This window comes from Aquarana catesbeiana, linkage group LG10 (assembly GCF_042186555.1).
Source record: "Aquarana catesbeiana isolate 2022-GZ linkage group LG10, ASM4218655v1, whole genome shotgun sequence".
Taxonomy (NCBI): Eukaryota; Metazoa; Chordata; class Amphibia; order Anura; family Ranidae; genus Aquarana; species Aquarana catesbeiana.
Window position 1 is genome coordinate 31,545,623 of NC_133333.1, and position 22,067 is coordinate 31,567,689.

The window sequence follows — 22,067 nt, forward strand, 5'->3', positions numbered from 1 at the left end:
TCGACGTAGTGGGTGTCAATTCAGTTATTCATTACTTGGATGACTTTTTGTGCGTTGGCCCACCCTCTTCTAATTTATGTGGATTCTATTGGCTACAGTTTGGCACCTCGCTGAGCGTTTTGGGATTCCCCTTGCAGCTGACAAAACGGAGGGCCCCACGTCGTCTATCAACTTCCTGTGAATAGTAATTGATTCTCAGGCAATAGTGCTGTCTGCCTGATGACATTAAGGAGGAGGTCCGTTTGGTGAGTGGCAAACATAAAATCCAGCTCCGGGAGTTACAGTCCCTCCTCAGCAAGCTGAATTTTGTGTGCCGCATTATGCCAAGTCTTTTGGAAACATTCAATGGTTGGTCACTATGGATGGAGGGGCCGGTCAGCAGTTATGATCTTGAGCTTTTTACTGAGCTCTACTGGCTATGGAGCTTTCTTAGAGGGTCAGTGGAGTGCTGAGTGCTGGCATGCCAAATGGCGGGAGGCATACTTCTTGAAAAATTTGGTGCTTCTGGAACTTTTTCAGTTTGTGGTCGCCTTAGCAATCTGGGGGGAATCTTTTTACTGTGACAACCTAAGGGTGGTTCAGGTCATCAACTCACTATCAGGGTCCTCCCCTCCTGTAATCTGGCTTCTGCAACATCTTGTTTTGTGTTGTCTTCAGCTAAATATGTTTCTTTATGCTGTTCATCTTCCGGGGGTGAAGAATATGTTGGCTGACACTCTCTCTCATTTCCAGTTGGACAGATTCCGGGAGTTAGCGTCGGGTGCGGAGCAGCGTGGAACCCCTTGTCTTCCTCAGCTGTGGCAGATTGCGTTGGATTTGCCTCCGTTTTGATTCGAGGTTCCTTAAGCAAGTCGATGTGGTCTTCATACAACAAGGTTTGGCAAGAATGGGGGGAGCTTCTTCAGCAGGCAAGGGTGGATATGGGCAGCTGAGGTGAGACATCTCTTGATCTGTTTTGTCTGTTTAAGTTTTGTTAAGGGCGTGAACATCTCCACCATGAACCGCAAATTGGCAGAACTGGCTTTCTTTTTTAAATTGCAGGGCATCCCGGAATTTACCAAGGACTTTTTCGTGAAACAGACCCTGTGCGGTTACCAAAAAGGGGCTTGTAGGCCGGACGACCACCAGCCTATCACTTTTGACATACTGCAATCTTTGTTCCTGCTGACAAATGCGGTGTGTTCTTCTGTTTTTGAAGCTTTGGTTATTCCATGCGGCTTTTGCCTTAGCCTTTTATGGAGCTCTTAGGGTAGGTGAGTTGGTAAGTAAGTCCAAAGCTGCCCAAGCTGCCCAAGGGGGCTTGTTAGCGGCGGACGTCCGCTGTTATGGCTCTGCAATGGTCCTTTTTTCTAAGACGGATCAAGTGGGCAGGGGAGCGCATTTGCAATTGCTGAGGGTTCATGGCTCGCCCATCTGCCAAGTTTCCGTGGTAGTGGCGTATTTACAGTTTTACCCTGTTGCCTTGTCCACTTTCCAGTTTGTGTCAGTGCTTCGGCTTTGTTTAATGGCTGCGGGGTTGGAGGCACGCAGTTGCTTTTCCCATTCGTTCCACTGAGGCCCCCCGGTGGGGTTCAGACGATGCAGTGGTAAAACACATCGGCAGGTGGGAATAGGACCAGTTTAGACTGTATGTCCGTCTTGGCTTTCGGGAGTTATACCGGATGATGCCCGCAGCTGCAGGCATCATCCCAGTACCTTTTTTTAGAACGGGCGATCGGCTCTTCGGGTATAACAACTGATGCGGCTAAAAGCCGCTCGATTGTTATCCCAGAGGAGCGGGAGGGGACGTCCCCCCCTCCTACCGCCTCCCGCCGCTCTGACCGGGCCTCCTGTCCCACCGGGAGACCCGATCCATGATCCGCCACTTCCGGAGGCTAGAGACAGAAACAGCTTTGTTCCAGTCTCCTGAATGTAAACACGGAAGCGATGTCACAAAGTCACTTCTGGTTTACTCGGCTGCCAATGGCGCTGGATTTAAAACAATATACAGTATTTAGAACCGCCGTTTTCAGCGATCTGAATAATTTGAAGTGCAAAGGAGGGATTGGAGGTCTTTTAGACCCCCGATCCCTCCATAAAGAGTACCTGTAACCACATATTACTGTCACAAGGGATGTTTACATTTCTTGTGACAGCAATAAAAGTGATCAATTAAAAAAAAAAAAAAACACAATTTAATAATAGAAAAATAAATAGAAAAATTAAAGCGTCCCTGTCCCCGCGAGCAATGAAAACGCATACGGAAGTCGCACCCGCATATGTAAACACATGTGAGGTATCGCCGCGATTGTCAGAGCGAGAGCAATAATTCTAGCAGTTTACCTCCTCTTTAACTCTAAAATGGTAACCGTAAAAAAAATTTAAAGCGTAGCCTATGGAGATTTGTAGGTACCATAGTTTGTCGCAATTCCACAAGTGCGTGCAATTATAAAGCGTGACATGTTTGGTAACTATTTACTCGGCGTAACATCATCTTTCACATTATACAAAAAAATTGGACTAACTTTACTGTTTCTTTTTTAAAATTCATGAAAGTGTCCCTTTTCCCAAAAAGTTGCGTTTAAAACACCACTGCACAAATATCGTGTGACATAAAATATTGCAACAATCGCCATTTTATTCTCTAGATTCTCTGCTAAAAAAATATATATAATGTTTGGGGGTTCTAAGTAATTTTCTAGCAAAAAATACGGATTTTAACTTGTAAACTCCAAATGTCAGAAATAGGCTTAGTCATGAAAGGGTTATGCATAAATGGGTTTTTGGGGTGTCTAATTATTTTTCAGATTCTGTGTATTAATCTGTGTTTTGGTTACAGTTTTCATGTTATATTTTCTGTTTCTGTATTTCTTTTCAGATCATGCCTGCCTCGTGTGGAGTTTGGGTCACTCCTTCGTTCACTGGGGGACTAAGAGGGCTGATGTCAGACCTAATGGCTGTCAGTTGGGTTTCCCTAGGTCCGAGGGCAGGGTCAGGTGGATAGATGTTTCGGGAATGTTGTGGAGCAGGGTGGTCCTGGAGATCCATAGGGTTTCACGATGAGACAGGTCCCCGAACATCCTGGTCTTGCATGCTGGGGGCAATGATCTGGGTGTCTGTTCCAGCCGACACCTCATTCGGCATATCAAGTTTGATAAGCTGCGGCTGCAGTTGGATTTTCCTCACCCAGTGGTAGTGTGGTCCGACATTGTAGGCTGCATGTCTTGGCGTTTTGCCAGGTGAGTGGAAAAATTGAACAAGGCCAGGGTGAAGATCAATAAGAAAGTTGACAGGTTCGTAACGCGCAACGGCGGTTTGGTGGTTAGGCTAAAGGAGCTGTAGGTGGATACGTGGCGGTATCTACGCAGCGACGGGGTGCATCTTAATGACGTGGGTACGGATCTGTGGTTGCTGAGATTGCAAGATGGGGTTCAGAGGGCATTGCTTTTTTGGAGGGGCACAAAGGTGTGAAGCTTCACACTTTGCGCTGTGGCAGTTGGGGTCTTTGGAGGCATTTTAAAATAACCTGCTGTGATGATGTTATTAGGGACCCATCTAAGGTTTGGAGTCCCTGGTGGAATGCCAGTTATGGTGGATTACCTGGTATTTACAATGGTGGTATCTGCAGAATGTGGTTCGTCCCAGAGCCGGTGTGATGCGGCTGTGGACAGTGGTAGTAGTACGCAGATACAAAGTGATAATTTGATATTTGGTGCCTCCAAGGATCGACAACCTTAATTTGATTGTTATTGTAGTATTTTGTTTTCCTTTATTAAGGAATGTTTGTTATATTTGTTATCATTAAATAAAGGGGGCGAAATGTCCAATTTTACGCCAACATTTTGTGTCATGGTTTTTCTGGTATGTTTAGTTGGGGTAAGAGGGGAGGTGTTGGCAGTGGTTTGTAATTCACAAGTATAGGATTACTTCTGCAATGTCCCCCCGATGTATCCATTGTCAATGATGATGCCCGCCGCCAACGCCAGACCCGGAAAAAGAAAAAAAAGAAAAAACACTCCACCCGCTACGAAGGGTAAATGCCGAATGCCTGCTCTGCGTTTGACAGTTGTTAAATAGGTAAGGAGCGGGGCCACCTGGTGACATCACCAACCGATGCATGCTGGGTTGGTGATGCTACAAGGGGCGGTGTCAAAAGGTGATGTCACCAGGTGACCACACCCCTTACCTATTTACCTACCTAAGGATTGCCCCATGCACATTTACTAATTGGACACAGCGGGAGCAGACGCAATGGCTGCCGGCCACCCACAATCATTTGTAGGAGAGGCAGACCGTCGTTCTGTCAGACAGGAAGAGAGATCTTATGTTCCTGATAATCAGGATCACAGATCTCTCTCTTTCTCCAATCAGTCTATCTCCCACACAGTTAGAAAGCATTCCCTAGGAGCACACTCAATTCTTTCTCCGCTGCAATGTCACAGTCCCGCTAAAAATTGCTGATCGCCGCCATTACTAGTAAGAACAATAAAAAAAATTCCATAAATCTATCCCAAATTACACATCTAACTTGTTGACTACCTATTACACTTTTGAAGGCCCTAGAGCATCAGGACAATGGAAACGCCCACAAAATGACCCCATCTTGGAAATCTAACACCCTAACGTATAATCTATGAGGCATAATGAGTCTTTTGAACGGTTAATTTTTTTCCAGAAGTTTTTGGAAAATGTGGAAAAAAAATGAAAATGCATTTTTTTTACACAAAGTTGTCCATTTAAAAGATATTTCCATCACATAGCCTTTACATAGCAAAAATTGCACCCCAAAATACATTCTGCTACTCCTCCTGAGTATAATGATACCACATGTGTGAGACTTTTACACAGCTTGGCCACATACAGAGGCCCAACATTGAAGTAGCACCTTCAGGCGTTCTAGGAGCATAAAATACACATTTCATTTCTCAACCACCTATTACAATTTTCAAGGCCCTGGAGCACCAGGACAATGGAAACGCCCACAAAATGGCCCCATTTTGGAAAGCTAACACCCCAACGTATAATCTATGAGGCATAATGAGTCTTTTGAACGGTTCATTTTTTTTCAGAAGTTTTTGAAAATTGTGGAAAAAAAATAAACACTTTTTTTTTTTACACAAAGTTGTCGGTTTATAAGATATTTCCAACACATAGCATTTACATAGCAAAAATGACACCCCAAAATACATTCTGCCACTACTTCTGAGTATGGCGATACCAAATAAGACTTTTACACAGCTTGGCCACAAACAGAGATCCAACATGCGAGGAACACCGTTAGGTGTTCCAGGGACACATAGCATGTACATACCAAGAATTACACCCTAAAATATATTATGCTGAGCAAAGGGTAAACAAAAGATTACCTGTGGTTTTAGTAGTGCAGTTGTCCACAGGAGGATAGCAGTGATCCAGGCAGCAGGCAGGGACTTGGTCAGCAACAGTGAACACAATTGTCCAGGCAGCAGGCAGGGATACTGACCATATACAGTCCAGGTTCAGTGCAGGCAGAGATATTGTCAGCAGTGCCAAAAATATTGGTCCTGGTAGTAGGCAGAAACATGGTCCATGTGCTGTGGTCAGTGCGACAGGCAGAGACATGATGGCAGTAAGTCCTACAGGCAGAAGTAGGGCTTCGTTCAGGACAGAATGGGGACAGGGGTAGAGGCTTTTCCCACCCAAATCTCTTTGAAGCCTCCGAGTCTCCAGGCCCTAATCTAAGAATGAGAAAGCAAAAAAGTTTTCTTCATCCAGAAAAACTATTCTGGAGCCCCTCACATATGTGAAACCCTGTGTTGAATCCCACTAGTCCAGTTGCAGGGTACAAGATCAGTCCAAGAGGCAAGCAAATAACATGGTCAAACAGTCCAAGGTCAGTTGCAGATCAGGCAGAGATATGTACAGTATCGTTAGGCAGAAGCATGGTCGAATAACAAACCAGGGTCAGTTACAGAGCAGGCAGTGGCATAAGGGGTGTGAGGGTAAATGGCAGGAACTGAGGCTTACGTTTACCAGACATCCCTTCTGTCCCTCCACTTCATTGCCAGAATCTCCTTGTTTCACAGACTTGCCATCTCTCCTCTTCTCAACTTCACATTGACAAGTCTTTGAGGAAAGCCCTTCCGGTTCTTTCTTACACCACATGCTGGTGTCTTCTGGTGAAGGTTGTGGAACAGGGGCAGACTTGTGTAGAAGTTGTCTACATACAAGTAGTATCCTTTGTCGAGTAGGGGGTATATGAGGTCCCAAACAACTTTCCCGCTGGATCCCAAGTAGTCCGGGCAATTAGGGGGCTGCAGCTGGGTGTCCTTCCCTTCGTACACTATGAAGGCATATGTGTACCCTGTGGCTCGTTCACATAATTTATACACCTTCGCCCCATAGCGGGCCCTTTTGCTGGGGATAAATTACTTAAATTTTAAGCCTGCCACTAAATTTAACAAGGGACTCATCCACACATATGTGTTGGTCCGGGGTAAACAACTGGGGGAATATTTCTGAAAAATAATTTAGTATTGGTCGAATTTTGTAAAGCCTGTCATAATTTGGGTCATTTTGGGGAGGGCACTGGGTATTATCACTGAAATGTAGGAACCTCATGATCATCAGATATCTGGTTCTGGGCATTACCTTCGGAGAAGATCGGCATGTGGTGGACGGGGTGGGTTGACCAATAGGAACGCAATTCATTTTTTTTAGTGAGTCCCATACAAAATGTGAGGCCCCAAAAAACCTTCAACTCTTCCACTGTTAGGTCTCTCCACTCGTAGGGACAGGCATAATAGGATGTTGGATTATTCAAAATAAATTGTTGTGCATACAGGTTGCACTGGGCCATAATTGACGCTAACATGTGGTGGATGGGGTGGGTTGACCAATAGGAACGCAATTCATTTTTTTTGGTGAGTCCCATACAAAATGTGAGGCCCCAAAAAAACGTCAACTCTTCCACTGTTAGGTCTCTCCACTCATAGGGATGGGCATAATAGGATGTTGGATTATTCAAAATAAATTGTTGTGCATACAGGTTGCACTGGGCCACAATTGACGCTAACATGTCCCCCGTAAAAATTAAATAAAACAATTAATTGGGGAAAAATTCTCTGTGTCCACCTGGACTCCTGCCTGGGCAGTGAAAGGGGGAATGTTAGCTTCTACTGAATTAGGAGGAAGCCACAAAAGGTTCTGAAGGGCATAGGGAAGGCTGGCATGGGTCCTAACCCTTTGGGCCTGAGGTGACACCCCACTGGTACTTGGCCCTTCTTGCCGAGGTACTGCGTTGCTGGTGAATGGCACTGCGGTGCTGGTGGATGACATTGTGGTTTGGCGTCTTCATTTGGTGGGCAGAGTATCTTCCCCCTCTGAGTCTGTCAGTGTTCCACTACTGAGGACTGGCTCGGAATTTACATCAGACTCAGAATCTGAATTTGAAAAGGAATCTGAAAAAGAGAGTGCCTTGTTGCTCTCGTCGGCCGTGGAAAGTATTTGGTATGCCTCCTCGGCGGAAAAGCATCTTTTGGACATGGTTGCTGGTGGTGATGAGACTGCACAGGTGTGTGCTAAGCCTGCACTGATGGGCACTGATGAGGCGGCACTGATGAGCACAGATGTGCACTGATGTGCACTGATTAATGGCTCAGATGTGCACTGATGAGGCGGCACAGATAGGCACTGATCGCACAGATGTGCACTGATGAGGCGGCACAGATGGGCACTGATGAGGTGGTACAGATGGGCACTGATGAGGTGGCACAGATGGGCACTGATGAGGTGGCACAAATATGCACTGATAAGGTGGCACAGATGGGCACTGATGAGGAGGCACAGATGAGTACTGTTGAAGCAGCACAAATGTGCACTGATTGCACAGATGTGCACTGATGAGGCGGTACAGATGGGCACTGATGATGTGGCACAGATGGGCACTGATGAGGCAGCACAGATGGGCACTGATTGATTGCACAGATGGGCACCGATGTGGTGGCACAGATGGGCACTGATGAGGTGGCACAGATGTGCACTGATTGCACAAATATACATGGATGAGGTGGCACAGACAGGCACTGATCACTGATGGCACAGATGGGCACTGATGGGCACAGGTGGGCACAGATGGGCACTAGTTATAGATGATAATTGGCACTGTGGTACTGATTGGGCACTGTTTGGGCACACTGTTTTTTTTTACGGTTTTGTTACTGTAAAATGACCAGGAATCACTCACGATTCAGCACAGAAGCTCTGTCACACAGAGACCGCATGTGAGGAGGGAGAGCCGTCAAAGAGCGATGATCTCATATGTTTACATTTGAGATCCTCTCTCATTGGCCACACCGATCGCTCAGTTATAGTGATCTGTGATTGGCTGTGTCCAAGGGACATGGCCAACAAGGATTTTCCCCGATGCGTGCTCACGAGAGCGTGCGGGGAGGGAGGAAAGGGGAGGATGTCAATAGACATAGTCCCGGCAATGTAGGTCCGTGATGCAGCCGTCATTCAGCTATAGCACGGATCTGAAGCAGTTAATGCTCTCCTTGCCCGGCCTGTCAGTTTAGGTGGATGGCCATGTCTTGGTAGGTTTGCAGTTGCGCCATACTCTTTTCATTTTCAGATGATCAATTGAACAGTGCTCCATGAGATGCTCAAAGCTTGGGATATTTTTTTTTATAACCTAACCCTGCTTTAAACTTCTCCACAACCTAAACTTCTCCACAACTTTATACCTGACCTGTCTGATGTGTTCCTTCATGATGCTGTTTGTTCACTAATGCCCTGTACACATGATAGGATTTTCCAACAACAAATGTTCGATGGGAGCCTGTTGTCGGAAATTCCAACCGTGTGTAGGTTCCATCAGACATTTTCCAATCTGGATCTCAAAATTCCGATAACAAAATCCGTTGTCGGAAATTCCAATCGTGTGTATACAATTCCGACGCACAAAATTCCACGCATGCTCGGAATCAAGCAGAAGAGCCGCACTGGCTATTGAACTTAATTTTTCTCGGCTCGTCGTAGGTGTTGTATGTCACCGCGTTCTTGACGTTCGGAATTTCCAACAAGATTTGTGTGACCGTGTGTATGCAAGACAAGTTTGAGCCAACATCCATCAGAAAAAAAAACATGGATTTTGTTGTTGGAAAATCCCATCATGTGTACAGGGCATAAGGTTCTCTAACAAACCTCTGAGGGCTTCACAGAACAGGTGTATTTATACTGAGAATAAATTACACACAGATGGACTCTAACTACTAATTAGGTGACTTCTGAAGCCAATTGGTTCCACTAGATTTTCGTTAGGGGTATCAGAGTAAATGGGGCTGAATACAAATGCACGCCACACTTTTCAGATATTTATTTGTAAAACATTTTGAAAACCTTTTATCATTTGCCTTACACTTCACAATTATGCGCCACTTTGTGTTGGTCTATCACATAAAATCCTAATAAAATACATTTACGTTTTTGGTTCTAACATGACAAAATGTGGAACATTTCAAGGGTTATGAATACTTTTTCAAGGCACTGTATATTGTATATACACATGCCCTCCTCCCCAGCTTTCAACCTGCACCATCAATTATTTACAAAGGTATCACACTGAATGATTGAAGATGCTAATGGTCAATTCTCACATTGTCGGAGCTATCTATGAGCTTTGAGCTAATGGCACAAGCAGAAAATCAAATTTATCAAAATTAATCAAATTATACTGTTTGAGTTTATATCTATTTTAAGGATGCCCTTGTCCACCATTGGTGACACAGAGAGCCCACATATATGACTCATATTATCCACTTCTGAATACCTTCTTCAGTATGCCATCTGCAGAACACCCTTCTGATCTAATTGCCTTGGGCAAAGTATAAATAGTACATATGATGAATATGTACCTGCTTCAAAGGAAGTCATAAAGAGTTCCAATTCTTCTTGTTCAAACTTTACACGTCATTGCTTACATATATAAACAGTTCTCTCAAAGAGTAAATAAGAGAATATGGCTTTTGCCAAGAATTGTTTACATTCTGGCATAACAGGGCACTCAAAAATATATAAATACCAATGCTGCGGATATCCATTACACAGGAGCGGGCAGACTTGTCTATTCAACTCAACATCCTACAAATCTGAATTCCGGTTTCCATAACCATGAATTACATCCTTGCCTTCTTAATCTTCAGCGGTGTAATTGCTACAGGTAACAAATTATTAAGAAGTATTTTTTTTTCTAACATTTACCTTTCTGTAATTGTACAGGTCTGCATGAGTGAATTTCTATCATGTTATGCTATAGGATGGCTTAGTAGTTAGGACTCCTGCTTTGCACCACTAGGCTACTCAGTTCAAATCCCAACCAGGATACCACCTGCATGGAGTTCCAAGGTTCTCCCTGTACTTGTGTGGGTTTTCCCTCGTACCCCAAAGACATGCTAATGGCTTAATTGGCTCTTGCATAAGTTGGCCCTAGTATGTAAAATAAGGAGCTTAGATTGAAGCTCCTCGAGGGCAGGGACAATATGTCAAGTGCTGCATAATAGTTCAATAGTATAGGCCAGGCTTTCTCAACCTTTTTACCCCATAGGAACCCTTGATGTAATATTTAGGTCTCAGGGAAAGCCTGGTAAGATTAGTCCATTGGAGATCATGGGAAAAATGTCCCTTACATTGATGGTGGTAAGTGGGAAGAATGCCATCCTTTTACAGGAGTGGCCAGAAGGACAATCTTGAGGTCACTGACTCGGCCAAGTGGGGTTGCACCTTGAACTATGTGGGCACCATCAGAAGGGAGGTCAGTTAGCCACAGATCAAGGAACACCTAGCCACCCCTGGAGGACCCTAAGGTTCCACAGAATCCTGGTTGGAAATGGCTGGTGTAGGCAATGCAATAGTGTAATAAATCGTAATAATGAACACAGGGTTGCATTAATTTAAACAAAAAACAAAAAGAAAGAGGGCGCACCAGCCTAGTGCATTATCCTTTAGTACATTTGTTAAAAAAACATAGTTAAAAACTACTCACAAAAGTAGAAAGAAAAGCACGCTTATAGCAATCATATGGCAGTCTTTCCACTGACATTAGTTTCCAAATCCTACAGAGAGGACGTACGAACCGCTGCTGGCTGACGCATTTCGAAGGTGTCCCTTCTTCCTCAGAGCCTTACCATTATTGCTCTCTTGCAGCTACTTATACATGTGTTCACCTGGGAACCACATCCCAGATCTACTCTAAAGCCCCTCCCCCAAATGGTGGGTGGTCTTATAAAAGGCGGACCTTTGCTGAATAGTTGTAGCTGAATATGTGTATTCATGTTTATGTTAATAGTAATATTTATAGTAATATTTATAATTACAATTACAACTATAATCATAGGCGTGCGCACAGGGTGTGCCAGGTGTGCCTGGGCACACCCTAATTGCCTTGTGTGCTGCATATATCCCCCTGTTTTGACCACTGATATTTCATCGCCCCCAAAAAATTTTACGCAAGCCCAAAAATTTGGGGAAAAGAAAATTAACTAAATTACACTGTCCACTGCCCTACTGACACCATCAGTACATATACACATGCATATGTATTTAAGCTTTGGGGTGCACACCTTAATGCAAGAGGCTGCGCACACCTATGACTATAATTATAACCACCCATATATTTTATAACCACCCATATATTTTATCACACATGTGTATACACACTGGAAGCGCATGCACCCGACTGGCCACAGATAGATCACATACATATGTCCGTATACGTCACTGAACCGGGCATCACAAACTGCAGATGGGAAATCACAGAGTACTAAATAGGGAACAACAGTAGTACCATCACCTCCATCCAGAAGACCCATCTTGGCGGGGACTGCAGTTAATCCGAGGGCACAACCATCCTCTCTCTTGCTGTTTACTATGCCATCTCACTCTAGATGGCCATCGCAGACATTTGCACCTCAGATCGCGCACTGAGATGTCCTGTGGCAGCGGGTGGAACGCACGCTGTACCGTCTCTTCCTGGTTGCGGTCCACAGGGCGGAAGTGCAATCCTGGCGTCACTTCCCGTGCGCCTGCTGTCGCACAAGATTGACGTTGGCAATAGTAAACAATGACCACCATGATACTGAAGGTGACATATAGAGCACAAAGGTGGACAGGTGCGCCAATACAGTCACCTCTCCATAGTCATTCAGACCTCAAAAGTGGCATTAAGAGGGGTGCCAACATGCTAGATCCACAGAAATAATTTGCATTGATTTGATTCGGTATTTGCCTTTTGTTCAATCTCAAAGTGTAATTTAACTTTCAGTTTAAATTAGCTAAATACATTCCAAGTGCATAAAAAAATAGTGTGCAAAATCTTACAGTTTGTTTTCTTTAAACATGAGCCAGATCCTGATTAGAAAAGCCTGTACCCTGCAGAGAGTGATCCTTTCTCTATATATCTAATAATAATGACCATGTAATTATCCCATTATTAGGCCAGTTCTCACAGTGATCCATTCCACAAAATCAGCTTAAAGTGGTGTTCCGGCTGAAATTATACTTTTTAAATAAAAATACCCCTATAATACACAAGCTTAATGTATTCTAGTAAAGTTAGTCTGTAAACTAAGGTCTGTTTTGTTAGTTTATAGCAGTAGTTTGTTATTTTACAAACTTACAGCAGGCCGTGGCCATCTTAAGTGTGGGCATCTGAAGCCAGACTGTATTTCTTCCTGGATCTCATCCTTGCAGATCTCGCACATGCTCAGTGCAGCACAAGCAGTGTAATAGGGTTCAGGTCAAGTTTCCATAGCAACGGCAGTGTCAGAGGAAGTTGCCGCCCCTTCCCAGAAGGCATTGCAAACAGGAAATGATGCGATGGGCCACGGCCAGGGAGGAGGAAGTGAAAAATGAATACAGCAGATATACAGTAGGTGCTGAGAAAAAAAATAAAAAAATATCCAATTCGTTTACAGTGCACAGTTTAGTGAGGGATGCTGAAGAGTTGAAAAAGTGGGTGGAACTCCACTTTAATTCATAAAGTTAAAGCAGAACTAAGCCCTGTTATTCCTGGCACGTTCCCGGGAATGCAACTGTTTTTTGAAACTGTTAAATGGATGGGTTTAGTTTTGCTGTTACTAACCAGGATAAGTGACAGTTATTCTTAGGTATTTCCAATGAGAGTTGAAAATTCAAGTAGCTTGGCTGCAAATAGAATGCTCTAGGTCTGTGTAAACTAAGCCTTGAACCTTTTATCAGTTCCATTCAGAGCTTAAAGCAGAAATAAACCCATCAATTTAACAGTTAAAAAAAAAACAGTTACTTTACTGGAATGCTGGGAATGCTTACTATCACATTTGCTTGTGTTCTCAGCCAAGCTGTCAAACCATCAAATGGTTGGTGTTATAACTGATCACGTGTGCAGTATCATGGCAGTTAAAGATCAAACAAGGATGCCAAAATGGCAGCCTCCTTGGCTGAAAATGATAAGGGGGTTTAATTCTGCTTTAAAAATCTACCTCTGTGCCAAATATTTTCATTCAAAACCAGAATCATATTGCCAGAAAGTTAGAGAAGCAATAATGAATCGGCAATGGACATGAAGGGACCATTGAGTGCATTTGACCCTTTAATTGTTTAGGGGCCATCATAACTGGCGAGTGGCTTGGAGTGGAGGTTTTGGCCCAGAGCAGTACTTTTTCCATTTCTGGGAGGAACAGCTGAAATGATCAATGAGAAGAAGCTATAAAGTCCAACCTTGGAGTACCCAAAAAGTGAAATCTGGCTGTCCTCACGAACATGCAGGCTATAATGCCTAACTAGAGGGGAAGTAATGGAAAGTATGACTTGCAGGCTTCCTCCCCGCTGATTGTGGTAGTGTGGACTAGTTCCACTATGCCATGTTTTTTTCCGGCCTCTGCCTGTCTCGTGACTACTGGTCCTACATTGCACCTAATGAAATTGCAATGCCTGACCAAATAGGGTGGGACAAAACTTGACCTGAGCTCTGGCTGTTGGGGGTCACAGCCAAGAGTCATCAGTTGCCGGGACGCCTTCTATCAAGGCGGAGCTTTTTTTTCTCTGCTGTGATTGAAGATGGATGGACATTTTTTTTAATTAAAGGAATTGTCCTTCACATGGGGCGGCGGGATCTCAGGACTACCAGATTCTGATAAGCCCCCTGCCCACAGACCCCCACAACCACTGGGCAAGAGTTGTGGGAATGAGGCCCATCAACACGGGGACAAAGTGTTTTGGGGGACCCCAAAGCACTCTCCCCATGTTGAGGGCAAGCGGCCTGGTATGGTTCAGGAGGGGGGGTGCTCTCTCATCCCCCAACTTTTCTGGCCTGCCATGGCTGCTTCCTCAGATAAGGGTCTGGTATGGATTTTGAGGTGGACCCCCACACCATTTTTTTTTTAAATTGGTGCGGGGTTCCCCTGTAAAATCCATACCAGACCTGAAGGGCCTGGTATGGATTTTGGGAGGGACCCCCACGCCATTTAAAAAAAAATAATTTTTTTTCTAAGTTCCCATTAATATCCATACCAAACCCGAAGGGAGCCGGCAATGCATTACAGCCACGAGCAATTTTAAATGACATTTTCTTCCTTTAGAAATGTCATTTTGTTGTGGTACTGTAATAAGCATCGGAAAGATGTGCTACTTTACAGGCAGACTAAGGGGACCCCACAAGGCACAATATTTAAAGGAATATTTCATTTTATTGTTTCACTGTAAGCATTATTAAAATTACTGCTCTTGAAAAAATGGTCTTTTTTCAAACTTTTTTTGGATTGATATATGTCCCCTGGAGCAGGACCCGGGGCCCCATACACTTTATGGTAAAAACTTGCATATAAGCCTTTAAAATTAGCACTTTTGATTTTTCACGTTCATGTCCCATAGACTTTAACGATGTTCACACACATTTTTTGCCTGTTCGCGGTGTTCTGGTGCGAACCGAACCAGGGGGTGTTCGGCTCATCCCTATTAGATCCCCCTATACAAGGGGAGAACAACAGATTTCACTTTTTTGGAATAAGTTCAGCTAAAATAGTTTTCTCTGAAAAGGTATGTAGGGCATCAGCCGGGATTTGGAACTGCAATTGCTTCACATTAGGTCAAGTAGATGACTGTGGATTGACTTTAGAAATAACTGGGACATTACTTGGTCATTAATGTTAGACACATAGGGGTCTAGTTATAAAACAAGAAATCATTAAGGTATTGCAGAAAACTATACTGCATTTTTAGCACTAGATGGCGCTAATGATACAGGTATTAATCTCTTACAAAAATGACGGTGCCATTTTGTTCGGCTAGCACAAATGCTTTATAAATAGACCCCTTATTGTTTCTTATTTGCTATCATTGTTGTGCAATATCTAGAGCACTGGCTATAGATGTATAATAATGGGATTTAGGAGTAAACTGATCTAGTTTAATTGTTTTGGATAGAGAATGGAAGGGAACAGAAAGGTTAAGGGCCAATTTCCATTTGTCTGCTATGGAGTGTTGCAATACAAATGTGTGTGAAAGCAGCCTACTCATTTTAAAGGGATAATGAATCAATGTGGAAACAATGATAGATAGATAGTAAAGATGAGCCCACGGTTCAAGACGAACGCAAGTTTGACTCGAACATCAGGTGTTCGTTTGTTCTAAAATGAACCGAACATATGGGGCGTTCACAGGAGATTTGAGTGCTGGGGAACACCCTATAATGCACTGCGAGATCACAGTGCATTTGTGTCTGATGAATGGTCAAAGCATGCACCTGACCCCCCAAAATCCATACAAGGCTTTTCAGGTCCAGTATGGATTTTAAGGTGAACCCCGTGCCGAATTAAAAAAAAATGATGTTGGGGTCCCCCCAAAAATCCATACCAGACCCTTATCCGAGCATGCAACCTGTCAGGCTGCAGGAAAAGTCAAGGGGGGTAAGAGAGCACCACCCTCCACCTGAACCATACCAGGCCACATGCCCTCAACATGGGGAGGGTGCTTTGGGGTCCCCCCAAAGCACCTTGTCCCCATGTTAATGGGGACAAGGGCCTCATCCCCACAACCCTTGCCCAGTGGTTGTGGAGGTCTGCAGGTGGGAGGCTTATCGGAATCTGGAAGCCCCCTTTAACAAGGGGGTCCCAGATCCAGCCCCCCCTATGTGAATGGGTAGGGGTATATTGTACCCCTACCCATTCACCAAAAAAGTGTCAAAAAGGTAAAAATGAAAGCAGCTTTTGACAAATCCTTTATTTTAAAAAAAAATTGTCCCGCAATGTAAATCTTGCGCCGGCGGTCCCGAGAAAAAACCCGGTAAAAATCTGCCTCCATGGGAGGCATCCCACCGACTGCCATCTTTTCACAGTGAAAGCTGTTATACAGCCAAGGGCGGGGCCACCTGGTGATGTAACCGGTGACCCCGCCTCCTTCTGACATCATGTGACGTCGGGTTCTAGTAATCCATGTCCTTAGTCTGCTTGTCTTCAGCAAACTGTTTGCAGGCTTTCTTGTTTTAGAAGAGGCTTCCTTCTGGGACGACAGCCATGCAGACCAATTTGATGCAGTGTGTGGCGTATGGTCTGAGCAGTGACAGGCTGACCCACCACCTCTTCAACCTCTGCAGCAATGCTGGCAGCACTCATACATCTATTTCTCAAAAACAACCTCTGGATATGACGCTGAGCACATGCACTCAACTTGTTTGGTCGACCATGGCGAGGCCTGTTCTGAGTGGAACCTGTCCTGTTAAACCGCTGCATGGTCTTTGCCCCCGTGCTGCAGCTCAGTTTCAGGGTCTTGGCAATCTTCTTATAGCCTAGGCCATCTTTATGTAGAGCAAAAATTATTTTTTTCAGATCCTCAGAGAGTTCTTTGCCATGAGGTGTCATGTTGAACTTCCAGTGACCAGTATGAGTGAGTGAGAGCGATAACAGCAAATTTAACACACCTGCTTCCCATTCACACCCGAAACCTTGTAACACTAACAAGTCACATAACACCGGGGAGGGAAAATGGCTAATTGGGCCCAATTTGGATATTTTGACTTAGGGGTGTACTCACTTTTGTTGTCAGTGGTTTAGACATTAATGGCTGTGTGTTGAGTTATTTTGAGGGGACAGCAAATTTACACTGTTATACAAGCTGTACACTCACTACTTTACATTGTAGCAAAGTTTCATTTCTTCAATGTTGTCACATGAAAAGATAGAATAAAATATTTAGATTTACAGTGGGGACGGAAAGTATTCAGACCCCCTTAAATTTTTCACTCTGTTATATTGCAGTCATTTGCTAAAATCATTTAAGTTTATTTTTTTCCTCATTAAAATACACACAGCACCCCATATTGACAGAAAAACACAGAATTGTTGACATTTTTTCAGATTTATTAAAAAAGAAAAACTGAAATATCACATGGTCCTAAGTATTCAGACCCTTTGCTGTGAAACTCATCTATTTAACTCAGGTGCTGTCCATTTCTTCTGATCATCCTTGAGATGGTTCTACACCTTCATTTGAGTCCAGCTGACTGGACTTGATTAGGAAAGCCACACACCTGTCTAATAAGACCTTACAGCTCACAGTGCATGTCAGAGCAAATGAGAATCATGAGGTCAAAGGAACTGCCTGAAGAGCTCAGAGACAGAATTGTGGCAAGGCACAGATCTGGCCAAGGTTACAAAAAATTTCTGCTGCACTTAAGGTTCCTAAGAGCACAGTGGCCTTCATAATCCTTAAATGAAAGACGTTTGGGACGACCAGAACCCTTCCTAGAGCTGGCTGTCCGGCCAAACTGAGCTATCGGGGGAGACGAGCTATCTCTTGGTGAGAGAGGTAAAGAAGAACCCAAAGATCACTGTGGCTGAGCTCCAGAGATGCAGTCAGGAGATGGGAGAAAGTTGTAGAAAGTCAACCATCACTGCAGCCCTCCACCAGTCGGGGCTTTATGGCAGAGTGGCCCGACAGAAGCCTCTCCTCAGTGCAAGACACATGAAAGCCTGCATGGAGTTTGCTAAAAAACATCTGAAGGACTACAAGATGGTGAGAAATAAGATTCTTTGGTCTGATGAGACCAAGATAGAACTTTTTGGCCTTAATTCTAAGCAGTATGTGTGGAGAAAACCAGGCACTACTCATCACCTGTTCAATACAGTCCCAACAGTGAAGCATGGTGGTGGCAGCATCATGCTGTGGGGGTGTTTTTCAGCTGCAGGGACAGGACGACTGGTTGCCATCGAGGGAAAGATGAATACGGCCAAGTACAGGGATATCCTGGACAAAAACCTTCTTCAGAATGCTCAGGACCTCAGACTGGGCCGAAGGTTTACCTTCCAACAAGACAATGACCCTGAGCACACAGCTAAAATAACAAAGGAGTGGCTTCACAACAACTCTGTGACTGTTCTTGAATGGCCCAGCCAGAGCCCTGACTTAAACCCAATTGAGTATCTCTGGAGAGACCTAAAAATGGCTGTCCACCAACGTTTACCATCCAACCTGACAGAACTGGAGAGGATCTGCAAGGAGGAATGGCAGAGGATCCCCAAATCCAGGTGTGAAAAACTTGTTGCATCTTTCCCAAAAAGACTCATGGTTGTATTAGATCAAAAGGGGGCTTCTACTAAATACTGAGCAAAGGGTCTGAATACTTAGGACCATGTGATATTTCAGTTTTTCTTTTTTAATAAATCTGCAAAAATGTCAACAATTCTGTGTTTTTCTGTCAATATGGGGTGCTGTGTGTACATTAATGAGGAAAAAAATGAACTTAAATGATTTCAGCAAATGGCTGCAATATAACAAAGAGTGAAAATTTTAATACTTTCCGTCCCCACTGTAGATAGATAGATAGATAGATAGATAGATAGATAGATAGATAGATAGATAGATAGATAGATAGATAGATAGATAGATAGAGATAGATAGATAGATAGATAGATAGATAGATAGATAGATAGATAGATAGATAGATAGATAGATAGATAGATAGATAGATAGATTTGATCACAATAAACAGATACATTTGATGATAATAGATATAAGGAAAGACAAGCAGATTTGAATAGTGGATTTCTCTGTGTCTTGTGTGATGTAACATGCTACATTTTGTTTTGTAGGCAATGCCCTGAAATGTGTCACTTGTAAAGTCATTGAGAGAGGAACAACTCTAAATGACTGTGATGGGGAATTAGAAGAGTGTGACGAAAATACTTATAAATGCGCAACACAAATTGAACAGAACAACGTGGGTAAGATTAAAAAACAAACAAATATATATATATATATATATAGTATACTGTACATTAGAGAACATTTAAAAAGATGTATAAATGTCATGACAGTTCCTGTCCCTTTTTGTATCAAATGTAATATAGGCTTGTGAGTTAAAAAAAGACACCTTTCAGTGAATTATTTAACAAGTTAATTGTTGTGTTTCTGTCTTTCTTAAAATAAAAAAATAAATAAACTCAAATGTCTAAAAAACGATCACCATCTACTATTTTATTCTTTAACCTTGACCATAATACTGTATATAGTATATACAGTACATTCCTAGCAACTTGCTTGTGTGTGTATTTCAATCTGTTTATTAGAGTTTTTGTTTATACATCCTTTAGGTGGTGACGTAATAACTGCAGTCAAAAAAGGATGCTTCCCTGTAGATTACAAGGATTATTGTGAACAACGTTTCGAATTAAATGCTGGTGAAGAATTTGACATTTCCGTATTCTCAAAATGCTGCGATGAAAAAGACGGTTGTAATTCTTGCCCAATCCAAAGTAAGTATAACTTTTTTAAGCATGAGTGTAAGCAAACAGTTTGGTGTACAGTTTACATATATTCTTACCTGCCTGAGAGATATGTAATTCTTTTCATCAGTTTTGCAATCCAGGCACCTCTGCCAGATACTGTGGCCAGGTCCCGATCATTTACTTTTCTCTGCTGCAGTGAAGAACAGTACAGCTTGATGAACACTGTGATTGGATAGTGAAGGAGCCTGCTAATGAAGATGCTTCTGTGCTCTGCTTTCCAATCAGCAAGCTCCATTTGGTCCCAGCAGTAAAGTTTGGTTGACTAAGACCCCTTTCACAGTGGAGGCGTTTTTCAGGCGCTACAGCGCTAAAAATAGCGCCTGAAAAAAGCCTCAGCTGCAAACCTAGCGTGAAAGCCCGATTGCTTTCACACTGGGGTGCTGCGCTGGCAGGGCCTCACAAAAAGTCCTGCCAGCAGCTTCTTTGCAGCGGTGGAGGAGCGGTGAATTCACTACTCCTCCGCCGCTCCTCCACCGCTCCTCCACCGCTCCTGCCCATTTAAAACAATGAGGCAGCAGCGCCATACCGCCGGCAAAGCGGCACCGCAGCGGCGTTCTGCGTCAGATTTAACCCTTTTTCGGCCACTAGCAGGGGTTAAAACCGCCCCGCTAGCGGTCGAATAGCACTACTAAAACGACAGTAAAGCAGCTCTAAAAATAGGGCCGCTTTACCTCCGATGCCTGGGGCGGCTCAGTGTGAAAGGTCTCTTAGAGTGCTACCTCGTCCTCTCCAAGTCTGAGTACTCTGGGCACTGTTTATTATTTAGGGTTTTTTTTTAACCATTTGCCTATGGGGCACTTTTATCCCCTTCCTGGCCAGGCCAATTTTCAGCTTTTGGCGCTGTCACACTTTGAATGACAATTGCGCGGTCGTGCTACACTGTACACAAACAAGGTTTTTATCATTTTTTATTAACAAATAGAGCTTTCTTCTGGTGGTATTTAATCACTCCTGGGGTTTTTATTTTTTGCTAAATAAATCAATAAAGACCGATCAATCTGGGTAAAAAAACTGTTTCATAGTTTGTTTTAAAATTTTTGCAAAAAGGTAATTTTTCTCCTTCTCTGATGTGCGCTGATAAGGCTACACTTGTGGGCACTGATGAAGCAGGACTGGTGGGCACTGATGGGCACTGATAGGCTGCACTGATAGGCACTGATGAGGTGGCACTGGTGGGCACTGATGAGTAGGCACTGATAGTCTGCACTGATGGGCACTGATGAAGCTGCATTGATAGGCTGCACTGATGGGCACTGATAGGCTGCACTGATGGGCACTGATAGGCTGCACTGATGGGCACTGATAGGCTGCACTGATGGGCACTGATAGGCTGCACTGATGGGCACTGATGAAGCTGCATTGATAGGCAGCACTGATGGGCATTGATAGGCGGCACTGATGGGCACTGATAGGCTGCACTGATGGACATTGATGGGCACTAAGAGGCTGCACTGATATGCACTGATGAGGTGGCACTGGCGGGCACTGATGAGGAGGCGCTGATGAGACTGCACTGATAGTATTGATGGACACTGGTGGGCACTGATAGATGACGCTGATGAGGAGGCACTAATGGGCACTGATTGGCAGCACTGGTGGGCACTGTTGGGACTGCACTTATAATCAGGACAATGATAATCAGGACAATGATAATCAGTATATACATGTCCTTTTTACATTTGCCGGTTATTGGCTTTTTTTTCTGTTCTCATGCTATCTTTGTGAGGAAAAAAGTGCCGATAACCGGATTCTGTTTAAATCTGTGAACAGCTGTAATTGGACAAAGCTGATCACATGGTAAAGATTGCCTAAATCTGTGATCAGCAGTCTTATGACGGCCTCCCAGAACTAGCCGGCCATGCTGTAGCCGACATTCAGCTATAGTACAGTCAGGAAGTGGTTATTAAGTGGTCCCCCCAGGCATAGGTAAAAAAAAAATACAGCTCAGGCTGCAATATTCACTACATCTCTGTTGCCATAATATAGAATGGTTCAACGCAACCCTGAATATAGCGAATAGTAATCATTTCTAAATACAATCATGTATAATAAAACACACAAATCGTTATTCGTGATGAAATTCAAAGTCCATAAATGTACTGTAATCACATAATATGTAATATAAATGAAAGCAGATTCAGCCTGGCTCTGTCCAAGTCACGCACTGACGCATTTCGCCCCGGCCCTGGAGCATAATCAAGGAGGTGTTTATAGAGCTTTTTGAGTACCGTCATTTTTCTTGATACCAGGGATGCAAACAATTTTAAGATTCAACATGTTTGGTATCTGTTTACT

General features: G+C 43.7%; 1 protein-coding gene across 1 annotated transcript in view; it reads left to right on the plus strand.

Moving 5' to 3' along the window:
* Window positions 1-10,024: 10,024 nt before the first annotated feature.
* The window catches only part of LOC141110541 (phospholipase A2 inhibitor and Ly6/PLAUR domain-containing protein-like), a 33,297-nt gene continuing 21,254 nt past the window's right edge, over window positions 10,025-22,067 (plus strand). Inside the window, exons 1-3 of the mRNA XM_073601934.1 lie at window positions 10,025-10,177; window positions 19,077-19,208; window positions 19,578-19,739. Coding sequence (XP_073458035.1) covers window positions 10,129-10,177; window positions 19,077-19,208; window positions 19,578-19,739 — 343 coding nt within the window. The 5' untranslated portion in view covers window positions 10,025-10,128. The remainder of the gene's footprint in view (window positions 10,178-19,076; window positions 19,209-19,577; window positions 19,740-22,067) is intronic.